The 24,621-nt window shown below is 41.0% G+C and overlaps 1 protein-coding gene, 1 long non-coding RNA gene and 1 pseudogene across 5 annotated transcripts in view; 2 read left to right on the top strand and 1 right to left on the bottom strand.

The window, feature by feature from the left end:
• MED6 (mediator complex subunit 6) overlaps positions 1 to 24,621 on the top strand; it is a 64,281-nt gene that overhangs the window by 14,866 nt on the left and 24,794 nt on the right. The window contains exon 1 of one of the 3 annotated variants that reach the window (XM_026008497.2): positions 24,130 to 24,297. The exons of 1 other annotated variant lie outside the window; for it this stretch is intronic. In XM_026008497.2, coding sequence (XP_025864282.1) covers positions 24,276 to 24,297 — 22 coding nt within the window. In that variant the 5' untranslated portion in view covers positions 24,130 to 24,275. Of the gene's footprint in view, positions 1 to 24,129; positions 24,298 to 24,621 lie in introns of those variants that run through there. One more of the 3 variants, XR_012002223.1, reaches the window with a different exon arrangement.
• Positions 1,612 to 23,559, bottom strand: LOC112927231 (uncharacterized). 2 transcript variants are annotated; one of them, XR_012002227.1, is made up of 5 exons: positions 23,479 to 23,559; positions 16,868 to 17,048; positions 12,816 to 12,925; positions 12,132 to 12,303; positions 1,612 to 1,804 (listed from the first exon to the last, which is right to left on the bottom strand). It is a non-coding gene; the product is annotated as an uncharacterized lncRNA (long non-coding RNA). The 2 variants fall into 2 exon arrangements; XR_012002226.1 differs by lacking the exon at positions 1,612 to 1,804 and adding an exon at positions 10,784 to 11,389.
• LOC112927230 (protein Abitram pseudogene) lies at positions 13,403 to 14,154 on the top strand (annotated as a pseudogene).

Raw genomic sequence — 24,621 nt, 5'->3', positions numbered from 1 at the left:
GAGGATGATCAGATAGCTAGAGTACAAGTACAAAAAAAGCATGCCAAATGTACATTTCCAAGTTTAGTGTATTAGCTTGGAGACTTGGGGGGCACCATACTCAGGATCTATCTTAAAAATTTTTTGGAATTATAGTTGCCTGTTACTAATCCTTTCTAAGTTAAAAAAAAAAAAAAAAAGCCAGGGGCAGCCCTAGTGGCTCAGTGGTTTAGCTCCACCTTCAGCCCAGGGCCTGATCCTGGAGACCCAGAATCGAGTCCCACGTCAGGTTCCCAGCATGGAGCCTGCTTCTCCCTCTGCCTGTGTCTCTGCCTCTCTCTCTCTCTCTCTCTCTCTCTGTGTGTGTCTCTCATGAATAAATAAATAAAATCTTAAAAAAAAAAAAAAAGCCAGAGAAAGGTAAAATATTGTCTCATTTTATTTGTTTGTGCTTTTTTTTTTTTTTTTTTTTTTTTTTTTTGTCCTGGTAAATCTGGGTTCTCGAGTTCCTCCTGAGCACTGAGAATAAAATCCAGCCAGTCTCCTGTTTCTGGATCTAAAAGAAGAGCCAATAGGATATTGTTTTGTGAAGCAGAGACCCCTGCTGGCAAAGGTGGCTTCTACTATATGGTGAGGCACCAGGCTGTCTCCCAAGCTGTGGAGTGGGAAGCCCTATCTCTGCACCTTCAGGGTTGAAAAATCTCACTACCTCAACTTGGCCCTGGGCCAGCCTATTTCTGGCTCTAGCTTCTTCTTCCTTAACTACTTCCAATGCTTAAGCTAGACAAAAACTTGTTAAACCAGAAAACTCAACACAACCATTCAAAACCATACTTTTAATGGTGTAACTTATGTGAAATAAAATGTGATAAGGCTCCATGGTATAGAAACAAGTCACTGACTCTTTGAACAGGTGGCAGCAGGGGGTTGGGTGGTGGGAGAGGAACCTGAGAGGTTACCCCAACCAGAGTGGAGTGATCACAGCGAGGATTCTGAGGTCAGGCTTTTGTGTTCAAATCCTGGTTACCCGTGTGCATTCAGCAGGTGATAACTTCTCTGGGCTTCAGAATCCCCATCTCAACAGTGGAGACAACAGTGCTTTGTAAAACTGTTGTGGAGATTAAATGCCAAATCTTTGCAAGATATTTCGAGTTTTAGGGGCATAATAAATGTTCAATACATGTTAGTTATTTTTTGTGGTAATTATTGTCACCATCAAGATTAAGATATTAGACAGAAAACGGGAGCCAATATAGCACTGTTGCTAAAGAATGTGGGCTCTGTGACCTTGGGAAAGCTATTTAACTTCTCTCATCCCCAGTGTCCTCTCATAGGATTATTGTGAGGTTTACATACTAAAAAAAAAAAAAAAGTCTCTCCTTAGCTCAATCTCTGACCAATTGAGTTAGATACAGAGACATTTGTTGCCAAACTAGAAAATCACTTCAGTAATCTAAAAAGGAGTGGGGGATGTAGAAGAGGTTGGGGTTTCAAGAAGCTCAGCAAGCTTTGAATTCAAAGGTCTAATATGTTTCAAAAGCCATACACGTCAACCTAACTTATGTTTCTGCAAGAGCTACCATCATTCTAGTCTAGGCTGGACCTTCCCGGGAGAACACCTAAGTTTGCAGGGATGAGTTAGGGTTCCAGGAGGCACTTATGGAACTGTTTGTGTGCCTGCAGCAGCTATACAGGACATTAGGCATCACCCTTTCCTAAATACTTAAACAGTTAGTTGTCATTGTTTGTATTGTTTTCAACAAGCAGTGTGACTTCCATTACTACTGTCTTCCAGTTTCCTCTGAAATGTAGCCCAGGGAGATGCCTAGAAAGAAAAGGATCTGGATTTTAGCAGTTGTAATCTGCTTCATGACAAACACCAGGTTTTGATGTTCAGCAAGTATGGCCAGGAAGCCAGGACAGAAGATTAAATCAATGTAAGCCCATGATGGGACCATAAAAAATATCTACCAAATCCATTTCCTCTAATATTTTTAACACAGCCCCAATATTCTACTATAAACTCAGTGGCTGCGAGGGTACCTAACTTTACATATGAGTTAGGGTTCCAGGTTTTTCCTTAGTTTTATAGATTTTCCTTAGTTTTATTTGCCCTGTACACTTCTTCACTTGTATAATTCACCAGCACTTCAAACACAACTAAAACAAAACCCAACTAGTCTACCCCCTTCCCCAAACTGCTCTTCCATATGTTTTCTATCTCCGTAAATCATTCCACCCAACTGCCAAACTAGCTTTCTTAAATTCTCCTTCTTCTCACCCTGGGCTCTTCACCAATTCCTATCAATTGCACCTCCTAAATATAGTTCATTTCTTTCTATCATTTGCTTAGCATAGGTCATCATCTTTTCAGGCTTAGATTATGATAACATATCTAAATCCACATCTGACTTTGTCACTTGCCTCCTTAGAATCTTCCTCTAGTATCCCACAGCTCCCAACCCCTTGATGTAGTTTTTCAATAATCTTGCTCCTGATTTCCACTCTAGCCTTATCTCTCCCAACCTTCTTATATATTCTGTGCTCCAATCATTCTGAACATTTTTCAATTTCTTGTTCTCTCTTGCCGCTTGGCATTTGTTCATGCTCTTCCTTCTGCCTTGCATTTTCTTACCTTTCTTGTTCATATGGTAAACTCCTACTTCTCTTTCCTGTCTCTGCTTAAATATCTCTTCCTCCAGGAAGCCTTCCCCCATTTCCATCATGTGTTTTATATGCTCTTTTCATGCTCTTAGACCACTTTGTTTCCTCCATCATGGCTCTGACTCAATTAGCACATTCTAATTATCAGGTTCACACTAGACCAAAATGTTGAGACTATCTTTATCTTATTCAGTGTTATTTCTCTGTCACCTCACACAGTGATTGGCACAGGATGTTACATTCTAAATATTTTTAATGAACTATGAATAATAACACAAAAATGTCATTTTTGTATACTGTAGCTGTCTTAAGTTAAAATCACCTATATTTGGTGAAATCAACATGTAATCAAAAATTGAAAGATCCTGAAGTTCTCTCTTGATCTGCATCTTTGGCAAGTCCATCTTTGGGACTTTTCAACCCATCACACGCTCAGGCCAGTGCATGTAGTCTAGAGAAAAGAGTGAGCCAGGTGCTCGATTTAGGAGTGTTGAAATGCTGACTATAGTAACAGTCAAAAGTTTTCATGCCTTACAGATTCAAGAACCTATAAAGCCACTGGACTTCTCATTGAAATATTTAGGAATGACATTTGACACACAAAGCTTACACTGAACAATCAACAAATATTTACTGAACACTTACTATATGCTGGACTCTGTTCTGAACATCAGACAAAAATGCTTTCAGAATCTCTCATTCTTGAGGCTTACTTAATCCTCTAACAAACTAAACCTACTTAGCCCTCATTACTAATCCTAGAGTAGCATCTGTGAGAAACACTTGGTTAAACTTGTGTGTTTGGTTGGCATGTGGATTGGATTTCTTATAACCTGGAAAAAGGAAAATTATTCCTGTATCTGGGACATTTGTGCAGCACAGCTAAACTGACAGAGGATATCTTTCCAGGAAATTTCCATTATTATTCTTTTTTTTTTTTTCCTGTTCCTTCTATGAGTTCCACTGAATTGGTTTCTGATAAAGAATTCAGTGGTGCTTTCTTTTCCAAGAGACAGAATATAAGTAGAAAAAGGAAATGTGGCTGAAAAATAGAAGTTCAATAACCAAAGCAGCTCCAGTATACCTGTGTAAGGTAGAATGGTAGGCAGCTGAAAAGACTTGAGATTCTTCCCCAAAGAAGACAAGGAACAAAACTGCACTCTATCTTTTAAACAAACCTTATTATGGGAAACAATGGAAATCTCATTCTGTGCAGGTGGGAGTGTAGAGTAATAAGTTACTTTGATAACAATTTGGTATTTTCTTCCAAAGTTGAATACATGTATACCCCATGACTCAGAAATCCCACTTGGAGGTTTATACACTACAGGACTGCGTACACATGTGCACCAGGACACAGGTTTAAGAGTAATGCATAGGAGCATTACTCAAAATAGCCTCAAAATGAAAACAATCCAAATGTTTACCAAGAACAGAAAGAATAAATTATGTAATATTAATACAACTGAACACTATTCAGGAATAAAAATGAACAAAATACAACTATAAGCATTTAGATCAACTTAAAACATAAAGTTAAGCAAATACTCAACATGTAAAAAGAGTTATTATATGATCTCATTTATATAACACCCCCAACTACCAAAAAAGGCAGATCTAATCAATTATGTTTAGGAATGCATTGTTAGGTGGCAAAAATAAAGACAACCAAGGAAGCCATTACCATAAATGTCAAGATTGTGGTTACCTTCAATGCAGAGAAGGAAGTTGGGATAAGAAGAAACACAAGGGTAGCCACATTCTATCCTTTCACCTAGGTGGTGGTTAAATGACATTCACTCTGTAATCATTAAGCTTTGTAACTTTTTTTATACACACATATGCAAATACACACACACACACACACACACACACACACACATATATTCCTCCTCTCCAATAAACAAGGTTAAGAAGGCAGTCTTCCGTGGTTTGGGGCAGTCAATAGTAGTGTATCCGTTTTATAAAGAATGTAAGCCTTCGGGGATCCCTGGGTGGCGCAGTGGTTTGGCGCCTGCCTTTGGCCCAGGGCACGATCCTGGAGACCCAGGACCGAATCCCACGTCGGGCTCCCGGTGCATGGAGCCTGCTTCTCCCTCTGCCTGTGTCTCTGCCTCTCTCTCTCTCTGTGTGACTATCATAAATAAATAAAGAAAAAAAATTTAAAGAAAAAGAATGTAAGCCTTCCTAACCTTGGATTATTGTGAACTTGACTATGAAAATCATCTCAAAAGTCCTTATTTACAAGACTATTTGATCCAGACATACGACGACAGCTGGTACTATTCTGATAAGTTGGGGATGGCTGTTTTTAAATGACTTTTCCAAGGACTGATAGTTAGGAAAGAAACCCTGGTCAGGGGGTTAGACTGATATTAATCAGGAGTTTTGAGTTCCATTTTCAAATGAATCAAAACAGGTACATTCCTTTCTTCCTCTTAAACTGTGCTTCTCAATCCTGGTTATATGTTGGAATCACCTGGGGGAGCTTTAAAATGCTGATGCCCAGGATCCATCCTCAGAGATTCTAATTTAATTGGTTGGGGTTTTAGCCTGGGCATCAGGATTTTTAGCCTAATTACTTTAAAATCTCCAGGTGATTGTAGTGTGCAACTAGAGCTAATAATCAGTGCATAAAGCCTAATTTCATTTTGAGCACATAAGTCAAAGTACACAGTATTCCTCATTGATGAATCCTGGAGTGAGAAATCCTGGATATTATTTCTTTTTTTAAAGATTTTGTTTATTTATTCATAGAGACAGAGAGAGAGAGAGAGAGAGAGAGGCAGAGACACAGGCAGAGGGAGAAACGGGCCCCATACAGGAAGGTGGACGTGGGACTCAATCCTGGGTCTCCAGGATCACACCCCAGGCTACAGATGGCACTAAACCGCTGTGCCACCAGTGCTGCCCCCTGGATTTTATTTCCAGACTTGCTCCTAACTAGCTCTGCAAGTTCTTCCCTTTCCTGTGCCCTAATTTACTTATCTGCAGATCAGGGAAAATGGGCCTCATGACATCTAAGGCTTTTTTCTATCCTGACTTTCCTTAGTTAATACTAATGGTTTCTTCCTATTTTAAAGCTACAAATGACCCTTGAAACCTTTGTAGGATTTTGTATGTTAGATAAATAAAATGAAATAATAGTGCCACCATTCTTCTTTGGCCACTTAATTTTCACTGAACAACTTTAGAAAAAATATATTTATCAACTAAGTAATAGTGTCAGGCACTGAACAAAATTAATATTTTTTCCCTCTTAGAGTCTGTTGGAGATAACACAGGGGGAAGAAAATGGTGAACAAATGGAAATATTTGTAATCACTGATAGATGCCATGCAAACAAACAAACAAGCCCAGGAGGAAGCTCATCTAGAATTAAAGGGGGGAGGGAGGCTGCCCTCAGATAGTGTGATCATGGGGATCACAATGAAATATTGACAGGATAGGAAGTGTTAATTCACTCACATTAACAAATATCTATTGACCTCTTCCTACAGGCCAAGCACTACTCTTGGTCTTAGAAATAGAGCAGTGGGAAAAACAAAAACAGAAACAAAAAAAACAAAGTCTGGGCCTCAAGGAGCTTGCATTTTGGAGGTGACAAGGAGGCAGAGAAAATTTGAAGTCTGTATGTGTATACAGGAGTAGTGAGTGGGATGGGTACGCATTTCAGGTCAAGGAACTATCTACTGTAAAGGTCCTGCAGATGGCAGCTGGGTATTTCAGGAACCTAAAGCAGGCTAGTGTGCCTGGAGCACAGAAAGGGCAGTGAGACTTGTTTGGAGAGGCAGACTGGAGCTAGTTTGTAAGAGGTCTCCCAGGCCAGGAAATGAGTTAAGCAAATATGGTTTATGCAAAGCACCTAGACTGAATTTGAATGGAGTCTGCTGAATGTAGGTTTAAAATCACTGTTCTGGGTTAGTATCTTAGCTGATGATTGAGCCCCACATCCATTCCTTCATCAGCTATATTCTGGAATCTGAAAATGCAAGAACTACTGCAATGTCTGCATATTACCCATGGGGCTGTTATGTTACCAGTTACTTGGTGGGGTCATGGAGTGGTGAGTATGTGTGCATCCCTGGGAGGGAGGATAGGGCTGTAGCCTGTCTGGATCCTTAAAAGTCAAAGATCTGTGACCCATAAAAGAAGAGGCTTCATGAAAAGATTTGGGCCAAAGAGATCTACAAAAACACCAAGAATATATTGGTCATATATTCATTTCTTAATTCCACAATGGACATTTATTGAAAGCTTATGACCACAGGAGTTACCCCAAAGAAGAGAGACAGACAATCTGATTATTATAATATAATGTGGAAAGTGTTGCAGAGATGGGAACATGGAAGAGAGCTACTGTTATAACTCACAGTGGTGATGGGAAGGGTCTGGGAAGAATTCCAACTCAACTAACTTGAGTTGCTTCAACTAAATTTTGAAGGGTTTTTAGGAGTTGGCTGGATAAAAAAAAAAAACAGAAGGGTATTCTAGGTAAAGAGAACTCCTAGGGCAGAGGGATCAAGATGAAAGAGATTAAAGTGCCTTGCTAGAGACAAAAGGTAGAGAGATGGGGTTGGAGAGGAAAACAGAGGCCAGGTCATAAAGGGCGTTGTAATCCATGTCAAAGAATCTGGAATTCATCCTGAGGTCATTGGAAAACCATTCCATAACTTTAAGGAAGGGAGTGACCCATGATAACTTTAAAAATGAATCATAATAATTAACAATGATTGATTCCTTATTGTGTGCCATGTAGTCTTTTGAGGCCTGTCATGTACAATGACTCACTTAATCTTCTCTAAATTCCTTTGAGTTGAGGATTATTATTAGCATCATTTTGTAAATGAGGAAGCTGAGGCACACTTAATGCAGGAACTTCTCTCAGGGCGGCTCAACTAATAAGCGGTTGTACTAGAATCCAGAACCAGGCTGTTGGCTCCAAAGAGAAGCACATATAAGTACTATGCTATCTACTTAATTCCTTGTCACCAAAGTAGGGTTCCTGGACCAGGGGTATTAGCATTACCTGAGAACAAATCCTGAGCCTCACTCCAGAACTACTGAATCAAAATCTGAATTTTAGTAACATTTACCAGGTGATTTGTATGCACATTAATGATTGAGAAGCATCAGCTTAACCCACATGAGACACCTGGGCCAGAGATGATGAATTGGAAGCCAAATACCCCATCTAAAGAGAAATACTGTTCTAGATCCTGTTGATTGGTGAATGCTGAAATGTACTGAGCACCCCCACTCCTACTGCAAATTCATTTTTCACATTTTGATGGTAGGGAGGGGATATGGATTTTTTAGAAAAGCCATTTTGTGGGGGCATCACTGTATTGGCTGGCAAAAGATGTTTGCAAGTAGAATTTGGCCTAGCAGCTGACAGTGTAAAATCTCTGGCTCACAGTTTAGAGATTTAGGGGCAGGGAGAAGCTTCTGTCCCCTTGGGTCACTTTTAGTAATTTCTTTGTCTCTAAGCTGACAAATATTTGAGTGTAATTACTAGAGAATAAGTCTAGGAGTAAGGAACCAAAGAAGCCCCTTCATCTGTGTTTCGCCTAAAGTTTTGAGAGCTGCCTGTTCTAGGTGGTGTTTATGTTGGTTTGGGACCAAATCCATAGTTGGTAAGAAAAAGCAATTATTTTCTTGGTGTGTCTTATGGTGACAGAGGAAGACAACTTGTCAAGAATATAGGGTTGGGGATTTTGACTGTCTGTCATTGTCTTTCCAGAGACTAATCAAAATGTGTATGGGTTTGGGAACCCAGGTACCTTGGGAACTCGGATGAGCTTCTAAGTCAATGGGGTGGCCATGGGTGAGGGGGGTCCTCTGTGTCTGAAGCTGGGTACCAGAGGGGGACCTGTGGTCTGCTTGCCTGCCACAGGAAGCCCAAGCGGCAGGTTCTAACCTGCAGTTCTCCCCCAGGTTAGACCCTCCCTCTGCATCCAGCTGCCGCTCCCCAGAGATGGGCCTGCACCCTCCTGGCCCCATGTCTGTGATGCAGGCACAGTGGCTTCAACTGGGGACAGGGGGCATGGAAAAACAAAAAGTACCTTTGGAATAATTGTACAATAGGTACAATAATGTACCTTTTATGATGTATGCTATAAAAAACAGGTGTTTTTTAGTGAGATTGCACTGTTCTCTGCCAAGAAACCTAAAGTAAGCAGCACAGATTTTCTTTTGCAGACTTGTAGGTAGCAACTAGAAGTTTTAAGTGATACGATATATATAAATTTTATTTTAGAAGTATCATGGGAATATGGAGAATAAGCTGGAAAGGATAAAGACTGATGACCAATAAGGAGGCTATTTGAATGGTCCAAGAGAGGAGTGAATGATATCCATGCATTCACTCAAGTCAAATAACTGGGAGTCACCTTGGACTTTCTCATTCCCACAGCCATTCAGTCACTGAGTCCTTCAAATTCTACTTTCTTGATGCCCGTCACATTCATTCCTTCCTCTTACTTCCATTGTTATTTTCCCTATTCAGGTCCATGTTCTTTTTTTACTTAGACTGTAGGCAGAAGTGTCTCCAGTCACTCTACTTTACAACCTGTCTTTCATGTAACTACCAGAATGGGCTTTCTAAGACAAAAATCTGACTTTTTCATTACTCTAAGTAAAAAAATTCTCCAGGGGCACCCAGATGGCTCAATCAGTTAAGCATCCAACTCTTGATTTCTGCTCAGGTCATGATCTCAGTCGGGGTGGTGAGACTGAGCCCCACATTGCAGCAGCCTTGGCACTCAGCTGGGAGTCTGCTTCTCTCTCTTTCTCCCTCTCTCTCTCCCTCCTTCTGCCCCTCCCCCACGCATACACACTCACCCTCTCTCTCTTTCTCTCTCAAATAAAAAAATAAATAAATCTTTTTTAAAAAAGTTCTCAGGGCGTCTGGGTGGCTCAGTCGGTTAAGCATCTGTCTTTGGCTCAGGTCATGATCTGGGGGGGGGGGTTCCTGGGATTAGCAGGTCTAAGGCTCCCTGCTGAGCTCCCTGCTTCTCTTTCTCCCTCTGCCCTTTTCCTCACTCATGCTCTCTCTGTCTCTCTCTCAAATAAATGAATAAATATTTTAAAAAATAAACAAAAATTAAAACATCACAAATTAAAAATAAATTTCTCCAGTGGAATATAAGCGCTTCAGGGACTGGGCTACAATTTGCTTCTTTGCTGTATCTTCTACTCATTCATCTTACTCATTATCCACTTAACCCCCAACATCCAGATATTAGAGAAATGTGTGCAAAACTTTGAATATGCCAGGATGCTTCATGTTTACATTTTTCCATTTCCTTTCCTTTTTCCTACCTTCTCCCATCTTTTCTCCCCTTTCTGCCCCATTTGGAAAAACATGTTCATCTTGCCAATCAGCCTTTGCTGAAAACTCCATCCCAATGCCTTCATTATTTCCTGGGAAGAATTTCCTAACCCCTAGTGTGTAGCAACAGCATAATAATAAATATTCTTAATAATTATTTATTGAACAAATGAAAAGATGGGTGTGTGCTCTTTTCCTAATTCATTAGTGGAAGAGTTTGGTGGTTTTTTCCTAATCCCACATCACTGTTTAGGAGAGCTTGTTCATTCCCATGGGCTTCAATTATCACCTCTACAGAAGTAACTTCCAAAGAGGCTTAAATTCTGTGTCCCTTATTGCTTCCTAGATATTCTAGTGGGAAAAATAAGCCCCAAGCAGGTAAGTGACCAGAAGTCTATTACAACAGTCTAAGTGAGAGGCAGTGAGAATGGAAATTAGGCAACAAATTGAAGAGACATCTGAGATGTAAGTTGCATCCAGGCCAGATGGGGAGACTCTTGCTAGTGTTCTGTAATGACACAATATGTGCTGTTGTCTGCTTTTCCTGTGATGAAGGCTGACACAGGGAGTGCTTGCAGGACTGAGGAAGGACAGACATCGTCAGAGCACCCCTCCTTTTTCCTTCTCTTTTCTTTTCAAAGTCGGATTTACAGATGAGTGAGAAACCAATGGAGTTGGTTACCAAGAAGGGAAAATTCTAGTTTCTCCTCTAAGCTCTAGGTCTAATCTTTGGTCTCATGATTCCCAGGTCTATAAAGTCAAGACTGCCAAGTACTTTTAGTAATTGCATGACATTAGACCAAAAAATGTCCTTTATGCCCTTTATTCACAATTTATGGCTTTGGCAGATTGGCGTGGTAGACAGCTGAATCTACCTCAATTGACTACCAGATCTGCTGTCTCCTGGATTCACCTAGAGGACTGTAGCTCCAGGACAAAAATCCAGGCAATTACAAGGCTTTGCCTGGCAGGCCTCCTGGGGGAAGCTGCTGTTCCCACACCAGACTTGGTATGCCGCCAGTGCATCTGGAAGAAGTTGCAGTCAAGGACTCAAGCCATTTTTGAGCCAACCATACTCATGTGCCTATCTGCATTCCCAGTCTAGGAACCTCTTTTTGGAGGCCCCTTTATGGTGAGGCTTTTGTTGATACACTGTTCAAGCACCTCCACCAAGACCTTGGCCAAGGCAGTTTTCTCCACTTGGACTCAGTACCTTTTCACACCATGCTCTTTCTCTTCCTTCCTGTGGTCCCATAAGTCCATAAAAAAGCAGGAGCTTTTTTGTTGTTGTTTAGAATTCCTTGGCAGTGAGATGATATTTATGCTTTCGTTTGATATATGCCTCATGCCATTCCATGGGGAGAAATAGAACACTAGTGAGTTAGTGTCTTCCTCCTTTCCCTCTTGCCTGCACTGTTGTAGAAAGCAAATAAAAAGGTTTGCTTGTTATTTTCATTTTTGGCCTGTTATCCTAATGAACCACCTTAACACCTGGCAGCTCGGCCCACATCTGTTTGGGAGCCCTGTTGTTTAAATAGGTGTAAGAATATTCCATCCCAACTCCCTTCTGCTAGGGCTCTGGGCTCTTGAAACAAGAGCTTCTTTTTTTATTTTTTTATTTTTTTATTTATGATAGTCACACAGAGAGAGAGAGAGGCAGAGATACAGGCAGAGGGAGAAGCAGGCTCCATGCACCGGGAGCCCGACGTGGGATTCGATCCCGGGTCTCCAGGATCGCGCCCTGGGCCAAAGGCAGGCGCCAAACCGCTGCGCCACCCAGGGATCCCCAAGAGCTTCTTATTATACATGCTATAGATTCTATGTTTTTCCTTTCACTATAGCAAGATTCAAATATGTTGAGAAAAGGAGAATGGATAATCCAGATGCACATTAGATTGCATTAGAAAAAAATATTGAAACTTCTGAAACAAAACCAGCATTTTTGCTTGGCCTACAGAATAATGTGACTAATTTTGGCCAGATGGAGCATGATTATGAATTAGCTACATGTAGACTGGATTTGAGACACTAAACAATGACCCACTACATTGCTTTAAATTACACAGATGAGGCTCTTTGCCCATGGTAGTTTAATTATTTTCTTGGAAGACATTACAATTCTTTATCCAGGAAGCCTAATGAATTTTATAATTACCTTTTCCTCTGAAGTCCACAAATGATGATTCCCCATTTGGATTGGTAAAGAAGAACCCACAGTGGGAAGCATTACTGATGTGTAAAAAACTCAGGACAGCATTCCTTTGCTGACCATTCCCATTTTTTGCACATGTATCCAAGAGTCAATTGAAGTGTGTGCACCTCTGGGCCTGGGGGAGGAGCAGAGCAAATTTCTTTTACCCCACCAAGGCTCATATCTTTATTACTTTCATAGCTCCTGCCTTGGATTAGTCCAGCACTTTTGTCTGGATTGTTAGGAGCTATTGCTTAGTAGGCATCCAATTCGCCCTCCACATTGACATCTGAGTCCCATTATCAAATACAAGCCTTTATTGACTAGCCAATGCCTTTAGGATAAAATCAAAACTCCTAAGCAAAAAACAAACAAAAAAAACCTAAGCAAATAAGATCTGGAACACCAGTCTCATTTTCCAGCATCATCACATTGTATGCTCAAGGCATCATATCCCTGCTCTCTTTGAACAAAATCCCTTCTACTTCTGTGTCTTTGTACCAATTATTCCCCTGGCTAGAGCAAAGTGCCCATTCTCATTCCTCTTCTAGGAGCCATCATACTCACCTTTTGATACCAGTTTGAATTTTAGTTGTCATGTTCAATACGTTAAAGATGGAAGAGCAAAATGGGAGAGAGTAAGGGTACCTGAAGCTTGGACTGCACCACCCATCGCTGTGAATTTGAATGACTTGTTTATCTTCCCCAAGCTTCTGTTCTCTCAAAAGTAAGTTGGCAACTTTTTCCTCCCAGCTTCACTGAAGTAAAATAGACAAAAAACTATATATATTTATATTGTAAAATGTAATGGTTTGATATATGTATAGATAGTGAGGTATTTACACAATCAAGTTAACACATCCATTACCTCAGTTACCTTTGTGTGTGTGTGTGTATAGTGAAGACATGTAAGATCTACTCTCTTAGCAAATTCCAAGTATATAATACAAACTATTAGCTATAAACCATCATGCTGTACGTTAGATCCCCAGAACTTACTCATCTTACAACTGAAAGTTTATACCCTTTGACCAACATCTCCCTATTTCCCTCAGCTCCTGGAGACTACCATTCTACCCTCTGGTTCTGTGAGTTGGAGATTTAATAGTCACTAAGTATGAGACTGTTGGGAGAGCTAATTGCAACAACCTTTTAAAACTGCCAAAAAAAAAAAAAAACTGCTTAACACTGTGCCTGACATATTTTAAGTACTTCATATGTAAACGCTATTATGTCTATTTGCTGACATTTTCTCCAATTCAGTTGTATTTTGACTTGTTATGCTTTAGCTTAACTAGCTTTTATGCTTAGAATTGTATTAGTTTGGGCGCCCGCGGTGGCTACAGCCACCAAGCCCGCGGCCAAGGAACCCGCCGCGCCGTCGCTCATGGATCGTTACTTCACTCGCTGGTACAAAGCCAATGTCAAAGGCAAGCCCTGTGAGGACCACTGTATACTACAGCACTCCAACCGAATATGTGTCATCATATTAGCAGAATCTCATCCAGTTCTTCAAAGTGGGAAAACAATCAAAAGCATCTCCTATCAAATCAGTACTAACTGTAGCCGACTCCAGAACATGGTCTCTGGGAAATTCAAGCGGGGGGCACAGTTTCTAACAGAGCTTGCACCTCTGTGTAAGATTTACTGCTCAGATGGAGAAGAACACACCATATCTAGCTGTTAGAGGATGGTTGATGGAATTGAATGAAAACATTCTCCATAAGCCATCTATTCTTCAAGAGAAGCCATCCACCGAAGGCTACATTGCGCTTGTATTGCCCAAATTTGAAGAAAGTAAAAGCATAACAGAAGGGTAACTGACACAGAAACAGTATGAAGAAGTCATGGTGAAGCGCATTAATGCCACAACGTCTCCATCATGAGGATTGTAATGGGTAATGAACAACGTGGCGGGCTTATCCCTCCCTGGCCTGTGGCCTGAGCGATCCATGCACTAAAGAACCACCTACACATGTGAAGTGCTTCACCCCAAGCCATCCGCAGAGAAGCCTGACCTTAAAACTTAACCTAGTTTTTTCCCTTTATCTTTTATAACGAGTCTTGGTTCTTGTTTTGTCCTCAGCCTCCCAGATCTGCCCTGTCTATGTACTCACTCTGTTCTTGTGCTTTTCTAACAACTGGCAAGGAGAGGATGTTTTTCTGATTAAAAATAAAGCACTTTGAGAAAAATTTGGATAAAACAGGTAAGTGTTAAATAGCAAAGTAAAAATAATTTAACCATCATCCTATAACCCATTGGTAAATACTACATTTTGATATGCTTCGGTTTGAATGTTACGGCATGATTATTGTTTTTGCCTTGATTTTCCTTCAGTTTGAAGTTGGGGAAAAAAAATCAGGCCTTTTTTGCCCATTTGGCTTCTGAATGACACTACAGAAAAGCCTAGAACAGCCTCTTCAGCCCTAGCTCTTCTCCCTTTAGATTGTAGGGGAGGGGCAGAGCATAGAGTATACCTCCTCCACTCCTTATACAGTCGTAGCTCGGATGGCCTTCTCTGAAACAAAGTCGAATGTAACACTGGCTTCTTAAATAAGGGATATAGGAAAAGGCTTTGAAAACTACAAAGGGCTTTCCCAACATGGAAGTATTCTAATGCAGTGTAAAGCTGCTTATCACAGTACGTACAGTATAGTTACTCAGTCACACACTCTAGCTGTGGTGTAGCCAGCCAAGAAGTCATTGAGAAGTTGCTGTAGTCCAAAGACATAGATGCCTTTGAACAGAACAAAAACTTTTACATCATCTAAACTAAAAACAGAACTGATATGCTTTAAGATTGTCTACTTACTTACACTGAATTTCAAATAAAAGGACTTTTTAAATTGTTATTTTTTTCTTAAAGGCTGTAGCACATGTACATTTAAATATCTTTGTAAATAAAACAAGATGTAATTTAATACAGAAGAAATCCCTTTACTTGTAAATTCCTTTGGTTCTCTATCCTCTTAGCCTGTTGAAGTTATAAGTCACCCCTTCCTCACCCCCCATTGCACTTAAATAAGAGAATATTCTCATTTCAGGTATATAAAAGTATTTTGTAAATACAATCTAGAAGTTATTTTTGATTCACAAGAAAAACTTCTTGTAACTTGAGTGGCAGCATGACTGTCCTTTAAATATACCCACCAGACATAATATAGGCAGTAAGTGTACAGACATCTACACTGATGGTGCTAAGAGCTGGAAACAGAAGCACAAACCAGCTGATCCCCATTTTGAGTAGCATAATGATTCCTGAAGACATCAAAAAGATACTAAAGATAGTAAAAGATGTATTTTTGCATGTAACATTACCTCAACATTGTTCTCCCATTATTTCTATTTCTATTGTAATTTTAAAGAATATTTTGGTCTCAGAGAATAAAAATCATGCTTGATAATTTTTATAAAAAAAAAAGAATTGTATTAGTTTGCATGAATTGAATGACCAAGGTAATAGTCATTATCACTTCTAGTTTATTTAGGCCTTAACATTTACCACAGCTGTATTTTATGGAGTATTGGTTGAAGAAATTGTATGGAACTACCATGTGATAGTGATATTGTAAATTTAATTCTATCAAGAACTATTAAGCCAAGATCAAGTTTTTGTATATTGGGGATTCTTAGAGTCCAGTCAGGTATATTTAGTACTTTGCATTAATAACAAGCAACATTTACATAATCAAATAACTTAAAGACTCTACCTTTGTAAATTCTATTTATGTTTGCTATGCTTATATAAAGAAAAGTATTTTTACTGAATTTATACACACGAGTGTTATTTTGAATACCATTTTGGACTTATTCATTCTAATTTCAAATTTGACTTATTTCAATTGTACAGCAAGGTCGAATTTATTTCCATTCTATATCAAATGCCCCAGATTTAATAGTGGTTTCTTTTAAAAAAAAAAAGATTTTATTTATTTATTTGATAGAGCCAGAGAGCACAAGCAGGGAGAGCAGCAGAAGGAGAGGGAGAAGCAGACTTGCTGCTGAGTGGGAGCCCTTTGAGGGGCTCGATCCCAGGACTCTGGAATCATGACCTGAGCCAAAGGCAGATGCTTAACCGACTGAGCCACCCAGGTGCCCCTTATTGTGATTTCTAAACTAGCTTTTGAGATCTGATCAACTTTTATATACAAATAACAGTTTTCTGCCAAGAGGGGTAATATAATTTGCAGTAAAAATTATTTTTGAATGACTAGCTTCATTTTTGAGTGTATACATGTGTACAACTATGTTTCACTCATCTAAAATTACAAATTTAAATGTGTTAAGAATAGAAACTCTCCCCCATTATTCCACAGCTCCACAGGAGCTTTACAGTTACTGACTTTTCTTCTACAAACCTATAATAACTTGTAATACCTCACTTTTCACTTTGTATCACAATATTGGTTCACAAGGCCATTCTGTGCCCATCCACAACTGATAACTGAATGAATAAATAAAAATGAATAGATGAGTGAATACTTAAAAGCCAAATTGTTTCTTTGAGTGATCTATCCATGAATCAGACAGATGTTCTCAGGTTAGGCTAAGGCATATTAAAATACAAAGTCCTGTTTGACCGTTGTACCTGATCCCCTGCCCAATATCCTTCACTCAGCTGAATATGACAAATTTTGGGAAACTATGGAAGGGCACAAAGCCAAAGTTGGCCTAAGATCCCCAACTTAAACAGTAGTACCTGCTCTGGCACAACGACTCCAGCCACCAAGGGCTCAGCGAAGATCCTGTCTTGATCCACCAAGGGCTCAGCGAAGATCCTGTCTTGATCAATACCTACCCTAATTTCAGACCCACTTCCGAGACCTCATTCTTAGGAGTTCATTTTGGAATCTGGTCCCTCTTCTGGTATGTTTTCAAAACTGACAGAGATAGAAAAGAAAAACTTACTCAGGAAAGAAAATTGGATCAAATATTTAATACCGCACATTAAGCCTGGTAATAATGACTAGATGTATCACTGTCCAAATAAATTTTATATTAATCATTAAAAAATAGCAAAATAAAATAAAATACAAAGCAAAATAAAATAAAAAAATACAAAATACAATAAAATAGCAAAATAAAATACAAATGTGAGCACATGTATAATATGGTTTCACATTTTACATGGATATACTGTATATCCACATGGTATATGCATTGGTACTCTTCAAGTGCATGTAATTTGGGAATGACTCATATCAGGAACTGGTGACAAGAACAGGCACTGTATTACAAAGTCTGGCATTTCAAACATTTTTGCTGTTTTGATTTTTTAAAAATTTAAAAATATTTTATTTATGTATTTGAGAGAGAGAGAGAATGAGAGGCAGTGTGAGAGGCACTCTCCCTGCTGAGCAGGAAGCCCAATGTGGCAACTCAATTGCAAGACCCTGGGACTATGACCTGAGTGAGAGCCAAGGCATCTGCCTGAGCCACCCAGGTGCCCCATTTTTTCTATTTTTCAAGTCAATTTTTAATCTTTTAAAAATCTGGATCTGTGAAATGACATTGAATCTTACGTTTGAGCACGGGAAAGTAAAAGATTAACTCACATTATATGTCAGGTTCACATAAATCCATACTCACAAGGATAGAGCTCTGTTAAGGAACGGGTCATTTTATCTGGCAAGAGATGGAAAATGAACCCAGAAATTTTCTTTCTGCCAATAAGTGTTTGGTAATGGTAACATAAATATATTCCATATGTAGTGCTAAGAAAATAAAATTACTTTTTTTTTGTCCATGTATTTTAGATTTAGAAATAAAATGCAAACCGCAGGAAAACTCGGCAGGAGATAGTTACTGGAGAATACAAAGAGCATAATTATTAGGAAGGCAAGCCTGGTATCAAAGTTACCAGGCAGCCAATCCCAAGAGAAAGTAACATGAAAGTGGATTGGGAGGGTCATCCAATCATCTAATCCGACCTTGCTGTGTAATTAAAATTGCCTGGGCAATTAGGTGTTTGGGGAGAAGTGGAAATGAAACTCTTATCATTTCATGGGGACTTAAGAAAATTTCCTAACAAGTCAGCAGAGAGCAAATGAAGAGAAGGGGACTATTTGCCAATATAGGTACTATTAACCATAGCCTGCCTTCTCCCAACTCACCTGCTGTCCTCCAACTAAAGTCACATTAGTACTAAATTGTCAACATCTGCAGAACAATAAACTTAAAAATACTTTCTCCTTCATCCTGATATTGCTTACAAAGGGGTAGGCCTTTCCAGAGGGTGTGTGTGTGTGTGTGTGTGTGTGTGTGTGCGTGTGCATGTGCATGAGCATGCATATACATTTGCTCTCCTAGATATGGAGCTTAGGGTGTGAGTGGGGGAGGAAGAAAATAGCATGCAAAGTTTTCATGTGGAACCACTTCCAAGGGCTCAAAGACATAACATCCTGTGCAGTTCCAGAATCCATGAGAAGCTCAGTGTTGTAGGGGTTCAGTGTGTGGGGTTCTGGTTCGGGGTTGAGACATAAAGCTGAAAAGAAAGCTGGGTCCCACTTATGCCCTGTGGGCAAAAAATAAGGAGTCAGTAGAAATTTCAGAACAAGAAAACATTTCTTTTAAGATTTTATTTATTTATCAATGAGAGATACAGAGAGAGAGAGAGGCAGAGGGAGAAGCAAGCAGGTTTCATGCAGGGAGCCTGACATGGGACTCAATCCCAGGTCTCCAGGATAACATCCTGGGCTGAAAGCAGCACTAAACCGCTGAGCCACCCGGGCTTCCCAGAAGGCACCTTTAAAAGCAAAGCTCCCCTAGCAGCAATGTTGAGGCGAGACAGAATGGATGTTGGGATTAGAAGAGCAGCAGTGGCAATGCCAAGGAGGAGCCTCATAGGAGCTTGAGGAGAATGGACAGGACTTGAGGCTACACTGGATGCAGGCAGTAAGGAAGAGGGATGGCAAGTCTTAGCTAAGAGCAAGAAAACAGGCAAGAGTGAAAGTCTTGCAATCCAGGGCATAGAACAGCCAGTTGGAGCTGTCTAGTTGGCCATTGTAAATATGTTTCTGGAACTCAGAAGAGAGGTCTGGATGAGGCTACTTTGTAAACCATGATAACACAGATGGAAACTGAAGACCCAGGATGAATTAGATCATCTAAAGAGGAGAGTAAAAACCAGAAAGATAGAAAAGATGAGGCATGGAACTAAGGATTAGAGAATCTGTGGGTAAAACAAAGGAAGAGAAGCTGCTGTAAGAGATAGAAAAGGAATGGTCTGAGCGGTTGCTGCTTCTAGCACAATAGAGAACAGGAAACACAATTTTGAGAAGCTGGGGTGTCTCATGCTTCTAGATTCTGTATTCAACACTTAATGGATACATATCCTTCTTAAGCACAGGTGATCATATAAGAGATAAAATAAATCTAAACAGGGTAGCCCGGGTGGCCCAGAGGTTTAGCACTGCCTTCAGCCCAGGGTGTGATCCTGGAGACCTGGGATCGAGTCCCATGTCAGGCTCCCTGCATGAAACCTGCTTGCTTCTCCCTCTGCCTGTGTCTCTGCCTCTCTTTCTCTCTGTGTCTCTCATGAATAAATAAATAAAATCTAGAAAAAAAATAAATCTAAACAAATATTAAAGAATAGGCATTATGTAGAATACGTTCTCTGAGAACAATGTAATTAAGTTAGAAGTTAATCACAAGAAGATAGGTTTAAAATTCTACATGTTTGGAAGTTAAAAACACACTTATAAGTAATTTTTCAAAGAAGAAACTGAATTAGAACTTAATGAACACTTAGAGCAAATGATAATGAAAACACTGTACATCAAATCTTGAGGTTTACAATGGAAATGTTCCTCCAAGGAAAATTTATAGCCTTGCATGCTTATTTAAGAAATGGACAGAGGCTGAAAATTAATGAGCTAAATATTTATCTCAATAAATTAGGAGAAGATTTACAGAATAAAATCAAAGAAAATAGAAGGAAAAATAAAAATACAAGCAGAAATAAGTGAAATACAAAAAGATACCATAGAGTGAGTTGATAAAATAAAGTTTTTCTTAAAAAAAAAAAACAAATTAAAAAAATAAAAAATACAAATTAGACAAACCTTTGGTGACATTAATCATGAAAAAAGAGAAGAAAAAATTATTGGCTAGAAATGAGGATATATGGACAGAAATAGACTAGATTAAAAAGACTATATGAGAATACTATGAACAATTTTGTTACTAATAAGATCTAGGAATTACTATTTTCTTCTTCCCTGTTATCTTATTTAGGAAGCCATCTAATCCTCCATTTGAAGAGCCTTAAGAATAAAGCAAGGTCTGCCAGCAGATGTCCAAGCTATTGCCACAACCACCCCCCTCCCAAAATTTGCTGGGGTTGCCACTTGAGATTTAGCAATTTGACTTTCAGCATCACCGTTGGGGCCCTACTTGCCGTATCAGTAGTCAGTCAAGGATCTTCCTTGGGACACTTCCTTTGCTTCACTCTGGAATTAGCCAAGCATCCAGGGGCATACACAACCCAAAGGGTGTGAGGATTGTTAACTGTCTTTGAATGCCATATGGGAATCTGATCAATCTAGTCCACCTTTGCTATTGCTTTTTGATGCATCATGGAGTCTTACGAGGTTTAGTGCTACACAATCTCATGAATACATGGTTACTGTCCTGCAATGAGAATAAAAATCCAATGAGAGGTTCTTGGAAGGATTCTGTGTCCCTCTGTGTTAAGCTTATCTATGTTTGGGATTCTAGGATTGAATTCTTAGTAATTAGATTTTTTGAACTGCTGCCTTCAGAGGTACTAACCCAGGTCAGCTTTTGGTATTTGCCATGAAGGGTGGTGTAGATTTTCTCACAATCCTTAAACTATAAAATATTTGGTACCATATCTCTCCCTGGACCATCAAGGCCATTCTCAGGGGTTCCCGGGTAACTTTTCAAAGATACCCCCTAAGTAATTCTGAGGTAATTTTCTGCCCTGGTCTACATTATAAAATAGCTGGCTTTTTCCTCATTAAATAAGAGAGAGAGAGAGAGAGAGAGAGAGAGAGAGAGAATTCACATATTTAATACTTGCTAAAACACTCTTCTGGTAGGATACCACACAAAACATAGTCATGTGTTTATCTTTTTAGTCTATGGATTTCCAGCACATTAGCATACAAAATAAAGCAGTTGGTCTACATTGTTCTAAGATCAAGAGAAATTTTAAGGAGTTTTCTCGTCATTTCTCATAAATCCATTTCCATTTCACAATCATGCCCAGGAGCTTGTGAGGCACAATGTCAGGATGTCAGCTCCGATGCCCAGTCCCAAGAGATAAACCAAATCATATCATCCCACCCTCTGTCTGCCCAAAGGCTGTCCTTTTACATAAATAGAACGGCCCCAACATTGTTACAGAGATACGTGTGTGGAAAAATATTACAGCCCAGATCTTCTTCCAACCCCTTTGCTTTAAGCTTCTAAGAGATCCTGAAGAACCAGGAAAAAAACTAGAAGATAAAGATGCTGCTAAATATCCTACATGGCAAAGGACAGCTCTCCATATTGCCAGTAAAGAATTGTCTGGCCCAAAAATGTCAACAGTACAAAAGCTGAGAAACCCTAGTGTACAGAATATCTTGCAGAGACTTCATGTACAACATTGTTATGGACATGCTCAAAATTGAATCGTTATTCCTTTTTTTCACCTACTCACTTTTGTCACTTGTCATTCCTAATCTGATTAATGGTATCTAGTCTTATGAATGCGTATCTTGTAAATAATTTTTATTTTCTCTCTCTCCCTCATCTTGCTTATGTTAGTTCCCTTTCCATTTTATCTCCTAAATATCTGCAATCCTTCCTCCTCCCTCCGCTACCAATCCTTTGTGTGAGTGTAGACATCCTTTAGTTTGCAACTGTCTCCTAAATGGACTCCCTGCTCTGAGTCTTATAAATGCCTCCAACTCATACTCCTTGAGTATTCTAAAATGGAAGCTTAACTGCATTTCTCTCACTGTCTACAAGATAAAGACTGAGCTCTAAGGTCTGGCTTACCATGATTACCATGTGTTTTATTCTCTGCAGATTCATGTTCTAGTGCTCTTTATCCCAATCTCCTTCTTTTCTAGTAAAACCCAAGAAAACAAAACCAACAAAACAAAAACCTTCACACTTCTGTTTATTGGACATGATGTTCCCCTTTTTTTTGGAATGCCCTCTCCACTAGCCCCTCCCCCCCCCAGCCCCTCCTGAAAGTTTCCTCCTGGAAAAATGTGTCTTTTTAAAACTCTGCTCTGTGCATGTGCATACTTCTATTGGGACACATGCCACCTCAGGTATAAAATCCTGGTTCAAAAGTTGAAATGTGACAAAGCAACATGGTCTATTTTTATTCCACTCAGATTTTAAAATTTTGAATTTCCATGATATAAGGTGAAACAGTCACAGTAAATTCATAGTCCTCTCCCTTTGCTCCTCAGTTGTGGTTAAATTCTGGGGGAGCCCTCATAGTATCTAAGTTTTGGAGGTGTAGGCACTCACACCTCATCCCTGTACATAGAGCCCCTTCAGATTTGGAGGTTCTTTTCTTAAGTCAGTGTCTTGCTTGTAGATAACCTCATCATTTTGCTTTGAGAATTTTTCTGAGGCTTTCTATGGCTTCCTTATACCACACAACTATTCCCTTCACAGGACTGCTTCCTACCCCAGATCACCTGGACATTAAATCCTTAATCAGAGACCTAGAGGTATTCCTTTTCTTATAATCTTGTTAAAAATCTTACTTCAAAAATATTTCCTGTCTTGTGAATTTTTTGTCTTAGAGGCATCAAATACTTTCTTTCATGGGTTTAGACTTTTAATAGGTTTAGTCCCTTAAATGCTAATGACTCTCAAGTTGTTTCTGCTTAGTTCTGTAGCATCCCATATTTGAGGCAGGACGAAAAACAGAACAGAGTAGCTCCTAAATCTAACAGCCCTTTGGATACACCCGGGGGACCTTTTAAAATTGAAGATGCGGGCAGCCCCGGTGGCTCAGTGGTTTAGCGCCGCCTTCAGCCCAGGCCTGATCCTGAAGTCCCATGATCGAGTCCCGCATCGGGCTCCCTGCATGGAGCCTGCTTCTCCCTCTGCCTATGTCTCTGCTTCTCTCTCTCTCTTTCTCAAGAATAAATAAATAAAATCTTTATTTAAAAAAATAAAATTGAAAATGCTCCCCTGCAACCCTGCATCAGAATGGTTTTTTTTCCTTAAAGATCACAAAATCTCTCATTGGTGGGAGTGGGGCAGGACTCCGCTCAATTCCTTTTTCCTTAAAGTCTCCAATTATTTATTTTATTATTATTATTTTTTACCTACAATGCTTACTCCCTGCGGGTTCCTCAACCTCCACGTCGCGGCTCCGCTCCCTCCTCCTCGCCCCGCCCCTCACCTCTGCTCTTCCTGTTCACCTTCCAGCCCCGCCCCGCCCCTTCCCAACCCCGCCTCCCCTCCCGGCTCCGCCCCTCCCACTACCAGCCCCTCCCCTCCCTTTCCACAGCTCCGCCTCCCTCCCGGCCCCGCCCCCGGCCCCGCCCCATCCACTCCCATTCCCAGCCCCGCCCCCTTTCCTAGCCCCGCCCCTCCTCCCAGCCCCGCCTCCCTCCCGGCCCCGCCCCTCCCCTCCCTCTCTCGACCCTGCCCCTCCCCTCCCTCTCCCGGCCCCGCCCCTACCTGTCCTAGCCCCGCCTCCCTCCCGGCCCCGCCCCTCCCTCTCCCGGCCCCGCCCCTCCCTCTCCCAGCCCCGCCCCTCCCTCTCCCAGCCCCGCCCCTCCCTCTCCCAGCCCCGCCTCCCCGGCCGGCCCCTCCCTCTCCCAGCCCCGCCTCCCGGCCGGCCCCGCCCCTCCCGCTCCCAGCACCGCCCCTCCCGCTCCCAGCCCCGCCTCCTCTCCCGGCCCCGCCCCTCCATCTCCCGGCCCCGCCCCTCCCACTCCCAGCCCCGCCTCCCCGGCCGGCCCCGCCCCCTTCTCCTTCTCAGGCCTCTCTCCAGGCGGCGCAGTCTCCGCCCCTCCTTACGTTCCTGCCGGTCCCTGCGGTCCGCAGCGCGACGCTTCCGTCGTCTGAGCTGTTACGTTCACGGGGCGCCGGAAGGAGGAGCCGTGAGCGCTTTTGGAATTATGGCGGCGGTGGATATCCGAGGTAACCTGCGCGGTTACCCGTTGTTTCCTGATTGGCTGGGGGCCTGGGCTGGGGGTTTATAGCTCTCGGGGGCAGGATCCAGGTTCCTTTGTGGTGACTCCCAAGCGCGCATGAGTGGTTTCTGCAGACGACCCAAGGCTCCAATCTGGCGAAAAATCGTTTTCCCCGGCTCCTCAGGGGTCTCTTACAAGCTTCAAAACCGAGGAGTTGGAAGCAGCTCTGGGTCCCGAGCCGTCAGGCCTGCAGTATTGTTGCAGACATCTCTCTACGACGATACTGGGGTGGTTCTGCCTGGGTGGAGGGACGGCCTTTGGGCAGAGAGTG

The sequence above is a fragment of the Vulpes vulpes genome, chromosome 6 (assembly GCF_048418805.1).
Source record: "Vulpes vulpes isolate BD-2025 chromosome 6, VulVul3, whole genome shotgun sequence".
Lineage (NCBI taxonomy): Eukaryota > Metazoa > Chordata > Mammalia > Carnivora > Canidae > Vulpes > Vulpes vulpes.
Note: the sequence above shows the minus strand (reverse complement) of the source record. Positions and strands in the feature narration are given on the sequence as shown.